The sequence below is a fragment of the Arachis ipaensis genome, chromosome B8 (assembly GCF_059453495.1).
Source record: "Arachis ipaensis isolate K30076 ecotype BB chromosome B8, ASM5945349v1, whole genome shotgun sequence".
NCBI classification, from domain to species: Eukaryota; Viridiplantae; Streptophyta; class Magnoliopsida; order Fabales; family Fabaceae; genus Arachis; species Arachis ipaensis.
In genome coordinates this window covers 64,028,184-64,043,271 of record NC_142443.1, presented here as the reverse complement: position 1 = coordinate 64,043,271, position 15,088 = coordinate 64,028,184, and the positions used below count along the sequence as shown (strand labels likewise).

The window sequence follows — 15,088 nt, the reverse complement described above, 5'->3', positions numbered from 1 at the left end:
GATGATTCAAAGGGAGACCAGTGACGAGGAAGCATTTGTCGGGAGCTGCCATTGATCCTCTGACTTTGTTTTTGTGCCAATGGCATCGAAAATAAAAAGTGAGAGTGAGAATTTTTCTTATAAAATGCTATTGGATTGAATTTGACCACTGCCTATGGCGGTGTTGGTGCCAAATCCACCATTGGAGGAGGAAAAGCAAGCTTTGACAAAAAAGAAGAACAAGAACAAAATCCTAAGAAACATGAGGACCCTCCACCAACGAGCAGGACAACACAGGAGTAATAGAATAACAGCGGCGAGTAGGGCAGCACACGAGTAGTATCAGCAGGGAGGAGCAAACGCAAGACCAGAAGATCTTTAAGAGAAGGGATACTCACCAAATAGGATCATTTTAAAGGAGGGAGACTAATTTATTCCCATTTTAAAAACTCTACCTCCACGTAAGACTTTGTAACGGTCAGATCAGTTTAATGAGAGTCAAGTCAGATTTTTTTTTTGTTGGATTTAGTGGATCCTATTCAATAGAGGGAACTAGATGTCCAATTTTTCAAAAGGTCAATTACCTAAATATTAGGGGTGGACATGGTTTGGATTTTTCAAAATCCAAACTGGATCCACTTCAGAACCAGTTTTGTGGTTCATGAAACCAAACTGGAACTGGATTGAAGAGAGAAACCGATTCTAAACAAATTTGAAAAAACAAAAACCGATTTTAAACTGATTTTAGAATTTAAATCCAATTTTATCTACAAACCGGTTTTAAATCCGGTTTTTTAATATCCAAATCTAAAATTCAGTTTTTTTTTTTGAAAATCCAGTTTTAAAACCATATTTTTTAAACAAAAATCCAATTTTAAAACCAGTTTTTGAAAATCTAGTTTTTTTTTTTGGTGACTTTTGAAAATCTAGTTTTAAAACCAGTTTTTTCAACCAAAAATCCAATTTTAAAATTAGTTTTCAAAAATTTAATTTTTAAATCAGATTTTTTAACAAAAAATCCACTTTTAAAACTAATTTTTAAAAATTCAATTTTTAAATCATAATATTTTTAAAAATAAAACTAATACTAAAATCATTTAAAATATATAGATTCATTACAGCTAGAATTTGATTTTTTATAAATCTGATGACAATAGTTAATCACTTACATATTCACAGCTATTATTTCACATCTATATGCATTTTCTTATTTCCAAAACTCTGCAGAAATGAAGTGGAATTACAAATATAAAAAAACAAAACTTCTGTACAAAGCCTAATACAGGGAGGGGCACATACCAAATATACCTAATTATCATAATAGGAGCTACAAACAATATTTGAAATTATTATATATATTGCATGTTACTTTTCTTCAAGATTTCATTTGTTTTCGGCACATATTATTAGTACGATGGTTTTTTTCCATGGCAAGAATCTCAAAAAAAATTATTGCATTTTTTTTTACTTACAGAGAGTTTATGGCTGGATATGATTTCGGATAATTATCTTCTTTCATAATTAGTAAAAAACAGGCACTTAAACTAAGATATTTTGCTTAATTGGTGCATCAATTATTTACTACATGCAGCATATGCTATAATTTATTGGTTTGCTTATGTACTTGTCCGTAGTTTTTAATTTACTTAGATTAGGACTTTTTTTTATTTTGAATTTTAATTTAGATATAGATTTGGATTGGATTTAAAATTGTTTAAATGGTTTGGATTTGAAAATCAAATTATAAAAAAGATTCAATTGGGTTTAGATTTTTTTATTTAAAACTGATTTTTTTAAATAATTTAGTTTTTTTTTTTGGTGACTTAAATAGTTTGGTTTGAATGTGGTTTAAAATTTAAAAAGGTAGATTTTTTTGCCCACCCGTACTAAATATATTTTCTAATCTTCGAAAATGACAATATGTGCCGCACAAAATGTCATAGACTTAAAGGATCTGTTTGGCTAAACTTCTTAAATAAGTTCTTTTGAAAAAGGAGTTTAAAATTTAAGGACTTTTATTAATATTAATTTTTAAATAAATTATTTTGAGTTTGGATAGTTATTATGAAAGTCATTGTTTTAAAGTTGTATATTAAATAAAAATGATAAAATAACTTTTGAAAATAGGAGAAGTCACATTTTTTAATTTCTTCAAAAAAATTCTTAAATAACTTTTTAAAAAGTTAAAAATTTATCTAAAATATTGTACCAAATATATTAATGTAATTTTCTATAAGTCAAAAATTGAAAAAAAAAAGTAACTTTTTGGTATTTCCCAAACCGACTTGTCTTTTTACCTAAAAATATTAACACTATTGACGACTACTCAATACAGACCATTTTACCACTGATACTTTCGTCGCGAAACCACCACTTCGGCCACTTCTGCCGCCATTGCACATTCCGATATAATCCACCGTCGCCGAAACTCTTGAAGCTCCGGCGACTCCGATGAATCTTCTGTTGTGAACGCCAAATCACTCCATCGAACAAGAAATGGAATCTAGCTCCGGCAGCAATCACCGCGATTTGGCTGAGGAAAGCGAGAGAAGCATGGCCGCGGTTCATGATCAACCAGAGCCCTGCACCACCGGCGGCGGTGACGACGACGATCCACTCGAGAGAAGCTCCGAGGTTTTGGCGAAGGGATTGTCATCGATGCTCTCGTCCGTCATCAAGGACTTCGATTTCAGAGCACGAGAAACTCTTGGCAGCCAGGACCAGCTCTCCTCCGCCATCGATCGTCTCACTCGAGGTTGTTACAATTTACAACTGGTTAATTTAGTTTGTTACGTTATCTTTTAAGCTTCGTGTGATTCGAATTTTGAAGAATAGCAAGTGTTAGTCATTGATTGAAAATTATTAGCGACCTGACATAAGAATTAAGAAATTGAATCCGTTTATAATTTATATTGCTTTGGTTATAATTATATTTTTCTTACTTAAATTTTGATACGGTCGTGTAATTAGTGTTTAAATTTTATAATAAATTATCAATTATGCAAAATCAATACTAATCTTCTGTTGGTAGTTTGCACTTTGCAGTCACTTGGATAATTAGTGTAATTGCAAATTTGATTTTGGTAAATCTGGGAGAAATATCAAGTGTGGCCTTAAACGATAAATCAAATAATGTGTTTTCTGTGACCTGTGTCTCAGATGCAATTTTGTGTATGTACATTGACAGGTTGTTGAGTTCAAAAGTATTGTCATTTGTTTTCTTTGTTACAGTAAGGAGTTGTCATGGGTGAAAATCTGAATTGGTCAATGAAGTAGTAACATTGTCTCTTAACTGTCTAAACAGTGTTCTTCTTTCAAGCTACTATTGAACCAAAAGTAGCATGATTCTGGGACATAATAAAGGAATATCCACTTCTCTAGTTATAGAAGCAGTTCTGAGGTTTAGTTATGAGGTTGTAACTTGTAAGAGAAACAGTCAGTCCACTACTACTGTGCATGTCTCAGCCATGTTGACTGCCTCGGAATCACTCAAACCTAAGACAACAGTGAGGCAACTAGGCACTTTCACTGCTTGGGGAGGGCTTTTTGTGTTGCGGTATTTTCTTTTAATCTTTATTTTAGAAACTCAGAAATGGCATGAGAGATTAGGACATGATTGTTATCTTACATACACACTGGGAATAAAGAATATTGTGTGTAACATATGAAGATGAATCATCTTTTGCCCCTGTCTGGTTTTTCGGTCTGCACCTTACCAAAGGCCTTCTTATGAAAGTAAAACAAATATTCATGCAAAGTTGCCTGCCTCAGGAAGGTAATTTTCCCCTTTGTCCATTTGCAGGAATGTAAACCAAACAAGTCAGTAGTATATTCAGATTCCCAAGGGTCAACAAAAGTATGATTTCTATGGTTGGATCTGTCCTTGTTATCATAGTATTAATCTTTTTTATCTTTATATTTATCACTAACAAAGTGGCTGGGGCAAAAGAACTGCCACTTGAACACAATATATATTCCTACCAGGGAAAAAAAATGCCACTTGGTCATAATATATATTCTCAAAATTACCCTTTTGTTATAATTTGGTCTTTTAAATTTCAAGCAAAAAAATAACGCAATTGCGGTTATATAAAGCTTTTGAATAGAATAACTACCTTTACGCAGTTTTCCTTTAACTTAACTTTTAAATTATTCCTTTTCTGAATTTATACTAGGCATGGAGCGCCTATCAAGGTTTTAATTTATATGGTTAGATCTTTCCTTGTTATTATAGTACTAATGTACTTTATACTTTTGTTCTTCTGACAAGTATCAGAAGATGGATTTTTGTATCGGTTAAATTAAGTCTCTTAGCAAATAGAAGATAGTTTAAGTTAGTTTTAGTCCTGGCTTTATATAGCTTTGCTAACCTTATCATTGCTAACACCAGAATACATTTCATTTGATCTAAGTGAATGCTTTACCATGAAGCGTCAATCCTCTGCAGGACTACTACAGTACTAAAATTAACTAAGCCAGAAGATTAGGGCACCAGAAATCAGATTTAGATATTTCCACAGCATAAGAAAATAATATATTACTTCAATTTTCTAGTAAGATTTACATATACCTTGTCTGCATGATGATAAAAACTTGTTCCTTGGCAATATGCACTTGGTTGGCATGCTAAACTAGCTTCTGTATTATACCTGTTTTGGTTCCATTTGCTGTCATGCCATAATGTCATTTCTTAAATCTCTGTCTACAATTTGCTGACTCGAAATCCATCTTTCTTTTGGCAGAACTTGATCAATTACTTGAAGATGCACCTTTACCGTTCATAATGCAACATGCTGCTAAGATTTCTAGTATTAGGAAGAGAGTTTCATCACTGAATTTACTTCTAAAATCCATACAAGGGCGGATTGATAACATAGACCGCATAATGTCAATTGGCACCACTCATGGTATATACTTGTCTCCAGAGGCCCAATTCTATAGTCATTTCTTAATATTAACTAGTGCTAGTTTTGGTTTTTTATTTTTTGGATAAAAGTATAATTTTTGTCTCTTAACATTTTCAAAAAGTTTCAAATTGGTAACATTTAATTTATTTCAATTTTATCCTTCGACATTGACATCATATGACGTGACAATCATAAATTGACGTGCTTATTTGAATTTTATCTCTAATATTTCAAATATATTTCAATTCTATCCTTGGACATTCACATCATATGACGTGACAATCATAAGTTGATGTGTCACTAACACGTCAATATAGCGTTGCGCTAACCCCCAATGGGATAACTGAAACATATTAGAAATGCTAGAGACAAAATTGAAATAAGTTAAACGTTATGGGCAATTTTGAAACTTATCGAAAAGATTAGGTACAAAAAACATATATCCTCGTTTTTTTTTTTTTTCCTTCATATATATAATTATTCATCCCCTTTCATCATATGCAGTTTTATTGTTCCTAACCAGTTTTTATTTTGAGAAGTTTCCACATTATATTACAAGTCATTGTATTACATACTTGTAGTAGTTAGAAAGCTAAAAACATGGAAAATGGAAAATGAGATGACTCTGAGATGACCTATTATAATTTTGTCCTCCTTTTAAACTGCGGGCATGGTAGCTCTACTCAAATGATTCAGAATTTGTGCTAATAATATATCAGCTTTTCATCTCTTTCTTCTGCATTGCATTATCATTGTTCTGAGTGCTAATATTATATCATCTTTTCATCTATTTCTTGTGCATTGCATTATCATTGTTCTTAGTTTGAATCTGATTATTATTCACATATATCATCTTGACTGGATTTCTCTATAGAAAGCAAGTTTTCTGAGAATAGATTGTCTATGCTTACTAGCTTGGTAGCCATCAAAGATAATTAGAACCCAAGACTATGTATTTTCCCTCTATAAATGAAATACTAAAGACTCCCTTCACATAAGTACGTATAGAAAGCCTGTATATATTCGGGATTAATAATGCTTCTGTCGCGTCATGTAAATTAGCTGAAGTGCATTACCATGTACGACTTCAGGATTACCTTTGCTTCCTTCTTCCTTTTGGTAAGAGAAACTGAGAAAGTTCCTTGACAACTTTTTCCCATTACTCTATCATTGAGCTTTATTATTGAAAGAAAACTCTTGAACCCCACATGTACTTGCCATGAGTAAAAACACTGTCATCAATCAGTATAGCTGACATAGCACAGATCAATCAGCTCACCATGATAATAGTAATCATATCAGATAGCCCAGAAGCCTCGTGGCTGCTCTGGCTTGATATGGAAAGTAGTCAGATTGCATTGTATGCTTAAATTACCTGCTAGATCCTCCAAAGATTTGACATCCCTATTAGTTAGTGTCTACAATGTCATGCTAACGAGGACCAAAGGACTTGAGGTACTGTCTCTGTAAAAGGAAAGGTACCTTGAACTGGTGTGGGTAGGCTACTAGACAAACTGACCAGAAAAGCCAGGCATATGGCTATCTGATTCAGATCACTGATAATTCACCAAAGTGTAGATTATGCCTTTGTAGGTGCTAGGAAAGCAAACATTTCATAAGATATTTTGAAACATGTAGAGTTGGATAGTATTGTCTAAGTACTTGTTATAAGACTAATTTTTGCAGTTATGGGTGGCTTGTGCCACATTTTGCTCCTTCAAACAATAGACTAGCATTGGATTCCTAATATGCATTGATTACAATAATTTGTATACCTTCATCCCTTTTTTGACCGGTATTCTTAGTAGTTTACCAAGATGTTTCATTTGTGATTTTGCAGAGAAGACAACCCCTGAAGGTTCTGAGTGAAACGTCAACATCTGGATCAACTTCAATTGTCTCCAATCTCCATACGTGTACTTTTGTAATGCACCCTTAACCCCTTGAGTTGTATTATTCTTAGGCATGTATTTGCATGGGTGTCAGTTAAAGATTCCTAATTGGCATTCATTACAAGTGTGTATTCAGGTTGCTTTTGATCATCAGTGTTATTGCTTAATTTCCAGTACGATCAAGGAGTTACTTTTGATTTTCATATTTAATTTTTTAGTATGATCAAGACTTCTAAAGGGAGTTGAAGCGGTCATTGATCCATTATATGGATGAGGATGGCTTGTTTCGTGATCGTAACTCCCTTCATGCCTAGAGCAACACGGTATGACCCTAACTCCCTGTTAGTTAAATCTGGTACAATCTAAATTCTAAAATAAAGAAAAAAGAGTTATAATTCATTTACTAATGAAATCTGTGTTAAATTGAATTGCGATAACTTTAAACTAGGCTTCCTTGGGATCTAGCTCTCTTTGCTGGAAGGATAATCTTTGATTCAGTCACTCTTACTTAAAAATCTCAAACTCAAGTATATAATTGGATGACCATATAAAATTTTTTATACTGCAAATGTATAGTAATTGCACTCAATTCAATTTGCTTGCAGATAGTTTTGTTGCATTTAAGGATCTGTAAATTTAATCACCTTTTATGGTATTTATAATCCAAGTCATTGTATTTTCATATGTATCCCTTTTAATACATGAAGCAGTCATCTCATTCCCTACAGCTACAAAACGAAATAAAATGAAGAAAACAGGAAACCATAACACGGTGGGGCTTATTTGCAGGTGCCCCATCTAAAGTAGCATGCCCTGTTGGTTGGTAACAAATTGGCCCATTTAATTTTCCTGAACTACTGAAACAATGTTCAACCCAGTTCCATTAAACTCTAGGGTCCACCATAGATGGGGATATATAGGCTCATAAGCAATGCATATATCCGAACCCCTATCACCACCCCCCCCCCCCCCCAAAAAAACCAAAAAGATAAAAAAAAGTGCAATGCATATAGCCATATATATAGGAGCAGGAGATTCGAACAATTTTGATGAGGCATGCAAATTTTCGGATGCATTACCAAATCTTTATTACTTGGAACAATTGGCCTCAGTTATGCTTGGTTTACTATTGTCGCTTTGTTGCATAAACTGAAATAAAAATAACCCTTCTGATTCATCTGCGGTAAAACCGTAAAAAGTTGTCCATGGTGTACAAAATTCCAAAGGGACCCAAACCCATCACTGTTTATTGCATACTCTAGCATACATAACAACAACAAATTATACTTCACAGTCCAGCTCATATAGATACTGTGATGTGACCTCTGTAGTTCACATGCCCCCACACTGTAGTACGTACTTCATATAGGAAATAAGCATTATTCTATTAATAAAACATCATCCATGCACTTGGTCTTGAATCTGGTAAAGAAAGACACTGGAATGCAGATCAAAATGAAGGATAGGGATATATTCCCAAGTCAAGCCATATCTTTTCCCAAATTCTATGTCAAAAAGAAAAGTTTGTGGAAAGTGAAAAGGACTAATTAATAATAGTACTAATTTGATTAATTTAATCACTTGCATGTTAACTAATATATAGCTTTACCATGAAGATATTATTAATTATTTGTCTGTCTTCCTCATCTTAGATACCAACCAACCCCACCCGTTTTTCTTAGCCGTTGGCATTTTAGCAAGAGCACCCAGCCACCCACGCTTTCTCATGCCTTTTTTTGTAAAATGACCCACACTCTCCGTATACAAGAGAGAGAAAGGTTTAGGGGGGCAGTGATGCATATGATAGGGTCGAAGGTATTGGAGGAAGGGGAATCTATGTAGAGGCCCCGGACTGTGCATTAGCACGTTCTTTCTTTGATGCCCCAAAACTCTCTTCAGCCTTTTGCAGGCAGGCTCTTTAATTATTTAATTGCAAACAAAACCCAAGTTGTATTATATATGCTATGTGACACAGAATCGGATCACCAAGATCACGCTTTAAATACGCGCCCCCGTTACGTAACAAAGAAACTATACGCTCCCTTATTGAATATTTAATCAGTTGTGGGGGGGGCCTCTGTTACTGGGTTAGACATTGTTGTTCTCTTCCATTAATTTCCCCTGGGGCTGCTTTTCAGCTGATTTACCTCGCAAGATGGACATGATTGCACGTATCCTCAATCCTATATAAAGTGAAGAGAAAGTAATGACAAAGTTGAGCTCACTAACCAAAAGAACCAAACTATTATAAGTCACATCACACCATCCTGACCAGGGCTTCCATGGGGCAATTAAGAACGGGGATTTAATGAGCAAACTTGGCAAGAATCCAGGGTTTATTTTGGATACCGGGTTTCATTTAGGGTAGTGAAGTGACCCCACAGGCCACATTACAAAGGCCACAGCATTTTCCTCCAATGGTGAAAGGACACAACTGCCCCCCTTGTGATGCTGCCGTATTGAGACACACCAATATACCCCGAAGCAAAATAACTATATATTATCAAAAGATGTGACGGCAGGTGCATCCATTTTCACGTTGTCACAAAGCCCAAACTCGAATGGGAACAAATGTGATGGGTGGTATAATAGGAGTACCACCACTTATGACTGGTCAAACACCACACCCGTATCATATCATATAGTGCATCAAAATCTGAGCTTGATTAAAACCCAGAAAAAAATTTGAGTAGGGAACTATAAGTTAACAAATCCATTACTGCAATGCAATGTGGCATTAGCACTGCATATGCTATCTATGAGCAGCCAAAGGTAGGTTGGGTATCTTACGGCTTACTTTGGTGTCGATGAGCTACAATTATAGGCTTGAAAGTTGCAAATCTACTAGCTATGCTACAATGCTACTAGTTTGCAAAGCTATACAACCCAACAAAATGATTCATAGGTTCTAATGCTATGTACCTATGCCATGGATGCAAAGATGTCAAATCAATAGTGGGGATTAGTTTCCATAGCCACCGCATAGCGCCAACCCTAAGCCCAAACCCCAAAGCATGCGCAAGTGAAAGATGGGACGGGACTCCGCTAGACAAATACCACGGCACCCTCTGCTGGACAATGACAAATGAGATTTTTGTGCAAAACGAACTCGTGTTTGGACCATATAAATATTTTTACACAATTAAAAAATTAATATTCGCGATGATAAGCTATGATCCCATCCACGTTAGTGTTTTAATAAAATAAAATAAAAACGAAAAGACCTTTTACAAACGATATTAGTATGCACATAATTGATAATTCACATTTTGCTTTTTATTTCGATGAGTAAAGGCATAACTAGTGGAAGAACAATAATACGTATAAGTTATAACATGCTAAGAAATTAAGTGTGAAAAAAAGAGTTAAGAATTCATTTATAACTAAAGAATTATCTATTATATTAACAAGTTACTCGAAAACATTCTTATAAGGGTGTCATTAACGAGCCAAGATTCATTTTATAATCCGATTTGTATAGATTGCATTGTGTAGATTTAAAAGAAGAGTACTGATTAAAATTTATTACCAATACTGTCATCATTCATTATCATTCATTATACATAGAGCCGAATATGAAATTACTCAATTAAATAATTAAACCCCGCAGAACCATCCACATGTGATCTGGCTTACGGTGGGTAGGCTCAAAAGTGTGGCAACATGTTAGCCACGTGGTTTTAGGCTTTTAGCATATTTCTGTTCAAAAATGCCATTGAGAAACATTGAAGAGTGATTACGATTTTCCTTTCCTTGTATTTTTGTTTTCTTTTATATGGCTTCTTTTGTTGAGAATTGTTAGGTTGATGTCTATTGTCCAAGTCCTGTAGGAGAGGGAAAGGAAGCGTTCAAAATCTTCCAAACGGGTAGGAATTGATATGTGGAAGCTTATTCATGAATGGTGAATCAATAAAGGCAACTAACTAGATAAGGTCTAATTCAATGTTAATCAAGTGATACCATGTCTAGCCCCATAGTACCACGGAACAAGAAACCATTTCCATCACAAAGGGGAGAATAAGATAAAGAAGAGAAGGGGTCCAAAGGCAATGAACTTTTGAACATTATATCCTTCAATAATGCACTTGGATAGCATATATATTGCTTTGCAGCACACAGCAAGTGGACCTACCATATCTAATTAGAGATGGACCCATACCAGGATAATCATGTCTCTTGGGTGTTAGATCTTTTCACTTCAATGGGAGATTGAAGTGAAACAATTTTATCAAAAAGATAAAAATGAAAAACAAACATGTGAGAACAAAGATGACCAAATTTGTGGATGTTCTCCCATCCATCCACCAAGATCTTGGGACACACACAAAAAGTAAACTTAATGGTGAGATCATGTTAAATTATTCATTGAAGGATGGTAATCCCTTCTGGGAACTTATACCATGTCCCCAATCAAAGTACACATTTTGATTAAAAGTAAAGAAACTTGACCCACCTCAATTGAATCTTCCATCAAGGTCACACACTCAGCTCATGTGTGGACCACCGACCACTCAGCCCAGTGAGTAAATTCTACCACTAAAATAAAATCCCAATATATATATATAATATTTGTCATTTAGCATACGTAAATAATCGAGTTTGAATGCAAACACTGTAAAAAAAATAAAATAGTAGTAGACATGAAGGTTTGGGATCAGACTGACGTGCAATAAAATAATTCAGCAGAGCTGGCGCCTTTGTTTGAATCTTAGCATCATTTCCCAAAACTTCACACACTAAAAACAACTAAAGGAAAAAATATGTTTAAAAGGAAAAGATCAATTAAAAACTGTAAAAAAAAACTTAGATGCGGACAGACTAGATAAGCACAACATGATGCTACTACTGTATACTACTACAGTCTACAGATCTTGAATATTTTAAAAAGAAAATACAAAATAAAAATTCACATTTAGTAAATAAATTAGCAAAAAGAAAGAGCAAAAGAGAATTTGTAGATTCCATTCCATGTGTTCCTGGTCAGAAAAAATTACAAGCAGCAGCCATAGAATTGCACTGGAAAAATCTCAACAAAGTTAGAAACAAAAACAGGAAAAACATCATCATAATTATCAGCATCATCTAAAATTGACCATTATTTACATGAATCTAAGGCTCCTGTTAATTAAAAACAACCAAAAAAAAAGCAACTAGTCCCTTCCCCCTCTCCGAATCAATCACCAATACCCTGCAATATCTCCATTCCAAACATTAGAAGAACCAAAAAAACAACACAGATTAATTAGTAGAAGTAACAAAAAAAAGGACCAGAAAAAAGGATCAAAATAAAAATTAAACCCTAAGCAACTGTTACCCTCTCTTTTCGCCTTTTCTTTTCATTTACTTTTCTTTGTTTTGTGTCATTTGACTCAATTTCGATCGCAACGGTTCCTACCCTTACTCCCTCCTCCAACATTATTATTGCCAACTGAACCACCTTCTTTCTTCTGTGGTGAACCGAAAAGCTGCCCGAACCCGAAAACCGAACCGGATTTCGAACTGCCACGGAGAGAACAGACCGGAACGTTGAGAACTGGAGTGACCCTAACGTTGGAGGAGTAGGACCGCTCCATTCCCCTCTGCTTGAACCTTGGGCCGCCATTGTTGAAGCTGCTTGGGCTGCTTGAGCTCCGTTCCAAGCTCTGGAACACGATCTTGCCAGAAGAGTTCATCCGCGGGCTGTCCACCGACACGCCCCTACTGCAAGCTCCGGGACCCGATTCTGATCTTCGGATCGGGCTCCGGCCAACCCGGTTCGTCGTGTGCGGGTCCGAAGATCCCGGTTTCGCGTCGAATGAGTTCGCCCGGGGCTTTACGAGCCGGATCCGTGGGTGGTTCGGGTTCCGATGGAGCGAGATCGGGTTCGGGTTTGTGTTAGGGTTTGGTTTTTCGGAGTCTAATGAGAGTCGTGGAAGCTCTTCGTGCTCGTGGCCCGAGGAAGAGGATGATAGAGAGAGGCGTGAGGAAGAGATTGAGAGGGATTCACAATCTGAATGGTCCTTCGTCAGCAACGGCGCGTTTTCGGAGGAAAACGACGTCGTTTTCGAGGCGGCGCCACGGTGGAGGAAGAGTTTCAATGATTTAGATGACGAAGACGACGACGTCGTCGCTTTAGATGAAACGGTTGTGCTTTGGTAGAGCTTCTTGAGGCCGAGGAGCTCCCTCCAGCGGCTAGAGCATCTCGGGGCTTTAGGAGAGAAGAGGTAAGGATCCGCGCCGGTGAGTGAGTCGCCGGCCGCGGAGTAGGAGGAGGAATCGAGTCTCCGGCGAATGTTGGTTGTTTCCGGCGATGAGGAGGGGTTGTTTTTGTGGTTGGTAGTGGTGGTGCTGTTTAGGGATGGTAGGTTGAGGGGTACGAGCTTCCCGTCGGAGAAGAGCTGGTCGGCGGAGAGCATCGCAGCGGGGGGTCCGTCGAGACCGCGGAACTCGAAGTCGGGTTCTGGATCCGGGTCGTGGATCGGGTCTGATGACTTGGATCCAGAAGGTTCCTCTTTGCTGAATGAGAGACGGGGACTGAGCCAGCTGCCGTAGGAGAAGTTCTCGGGCGGCGGGACGAGTCCCATGTTGTTGACGCAGGCGGAAGCCATGGTGTGGCGTGGATCATGTACTGTTGGGGTTGCTACTGTGTGATTTATGCAAGTGGGAGTAGCGGTACACGCACAGTGACTGTGAGTGAAGTGTAATACTGTGTTTGCAGTGGTGTATGTTAGAGAGTGAGAGAAAATGGAAATGGGTGGAGAATGATGAAGTTGTTGGTGAGAGGATTGAATGGTTAGGGTGCCATGGTTGGTGGCTGAGTCAAGGAGGCACACCATATATAACAGTTTTTTCTTTCCACCTACAGGGAAACTAGGGCCACGTGTCGCTTTCTTCTCTTTCTATTTGAAATATTCAAAAACGAAAAAAAAAAATGTGAGAATTTTGTCCTGAAGAGAGTAATGTGCGAATAAGGACATAAGATGCACCTACACGTATTAAAATGTCCTAAATTAACTAAAATATTGCGCTTATTTTAATAATATTACTTTATAAATTTGATCTTAATATATTACTGATACAAAAAATGTATACATGTATCTTATTATGTATTGTTATATTTAAAAACATAATTATTTGTTAAAACCATTATAAAAATAGTTATTCAAAAAAAATACGTAATTGAACAATTATGTAAATAATTTATCCATCAAAATAAATACTATTTTAATTCTCTTCTTATCCTTAACTATTGTATAATTATTTTTATGCAAATTTTAACTTGCAAATTTATAAGTCTTAAAATAATTACAAACAACACATATAATAACTATTAAAATATATATAAAAGGTATATCAAGAAAAATATAGTAATAATTAAAAATAATATTGAAATATTATTTAATCTCGTTTTATATATGTAGTAATTTATTAATTAATGACAATCTTTTAAATAGAACTCAAATTCGCAGTAAATTAATCCTTTACTAGTCAAATTAGAGAATACCGTGAACAATAATAAAAAAAATAGAATTAGAATGAATTATAACTATATTTTCTTAGAATTGCTAAACTTATACGAAATGCCAAACTTACTAAAAAGAAATCACACATTGTCCGATTTTAAATTACAAATCCAAACAACATTTAACCTTCTTATTTCCATCAATTAGAGTATTTATGTCATGTATGGATTTAGTTTTTGAAATTTCAATTGCGCTATTATTGTTTCCAAGATTGATCTCTATGTACTATAATGGTCCCTCAAACGCTTTTCAATAGTGACTCGACAAACGGAGTGATGAATTGACATTCAACGCTGAATACTGGTGAAACGACGTTGTTTGCTTCTCTCTCTAGAAACTACTTTACATGATACTAACACTTCAAACAATTGCTCCCCTCTTGCCCAAGCTTGAATTCTGCATGAAATAGCATCAGAAATGAGTTGGGTTGGGCCCAAAGTGTTTCAGAAATCGCCCCAAGCGATTTCATCTTTAGTGGGCCACGAGCAGCATCGGCGCGCATGCGTACATGGCGCGTGCGCTCCCCTGAACGCGAAGTAACATATGGCAAATTTTATATCATTTCGAAGCCCCGGATGTTAGCTTTCCAACGCAACTGGAACCGCCTCATTTGGACCTTTGTAGCTCAAGTTATGGTTGATTGAGTGCAAAGAGGTCAGGCTTGACAGCTTTGCGGTTCCTTTATTTCTTCATGAGTTCTCCCACTTTGCATGCTTTTCTCCTCACTTCTTCCATCCAACACTTGCCTTATGAGCTGAAATCACTCAACAAACACATCAAGGCATCGAATGGAATTAAAGTGAATTAA

The 15,088-nt window shown here is 36.0% G+C and overlaps 2 protein-coding genes and 1 non-coding gene across 7 annotated transcripts; 1 reads left to right on the top strand and 2 right to left on the bottom strand.

The window, feature by feature from the left end:
• Positions 1 to 2,277: 2,277 nt before the first annotated feature.
• LOC107613000 (SNARE-associated protein-like protein) lies at positions 2,278 to 7,609 on the top strand. Of its 5 annotated transcripts, XR_015895496.1 has the most exons (5): positions 2,278 to 2,734; positions 4,722 to 4,886; positions 6,727 to 6,810; positions 6,997 to 7,101; positions 7,227 to 7,609. XR_015895496.1 is itself a non-coding variant. In XM_016314815.3 (3 exons), the coding sequence occupies exons 1-3, from the start codon at positions 2,476 to 2,478 to the stop codon at positions 6,753 to 6,755; spliced, it is 453 nt and encodes a 150-aa protein (XP_016170301.1). In that variant the 5' UTR covers positions 2,278 to 2,475; the 3' UTR covers positions 6,756 to 6,954. The 5 variants fall into 5 exon arrangements, 1 of the variants encoding a protein (XP_016170301.1); XR_015895495.1 differs by having other exon boundaries at positions 7,007 to 7,609; XR_015895493.1 differs by having other exon boundaries at positions 6,997 to 7,609.
• A 3,816-nt stretch (positions 7,610 to 11,425) lies between these two features.
• Positions 11,426 to 11,504, bottom strand: LOC148548357 (small nucleolar RNA Z122). The gene has a single exon (XR_015898599.1). It is a non-coding gene; the product is annotated as a small nucleolar RNA Z122 (small nucleolar RNA).
• Positions 11,505 to 11,723: 219 nt separating this feature from the next.
• LOC107612999 (serine/arginine repetitive matrix-like protein) lies at positions 11,724 to 13,756 on the bottom strand. The gene has a single exon (XM_016314814.3). The coding sequence runs from the start codon at positions 13,591 to 13,593 to the stop codon at positions 12,148 to 12,150; it is 1,446 nt and encodes a 481-aa protein (XP_016170300.1). The 5' UTR covers positions 13,594 to 13,756; the 3' UTR covers positions 11,724 to 12,147.
• Between the last annotated feature and the right edge of the window lie 1,332 nt (positions 13,757 to 15,088).

Bases quoted from the DNA above. Each gene is read 5' to 3' on its own strand.
- LOC107613000 (XM_016314815.3), top strand. From the start codon at position 2,476: ATGGAATCTAGCTCCGGCAGCAATCACCGCGATTTGGCTGAGGAAAGC. The intron at 2,735-4,721 runs GTTGTTACAATT...TTCTTTTGGCAG, and splicing joins CATCGATCGTCTCACTCGAG to AACTTGATCAATTACTTGAA. The intron at 4,887-6,726 runs GTATATACTTGT...GTGATTTTGCAG, and splicing joins GTCAATTGGCACCACTCATG to AGAAGACAACCCCTGAAGGT.
- LOC107612999 (XM_016314814.3), bottom strand. From the start codon at position 13,593: ATGGTGTGCCTCCTTGACTCAGCCACCAACCATGGCACCCTAACCATT.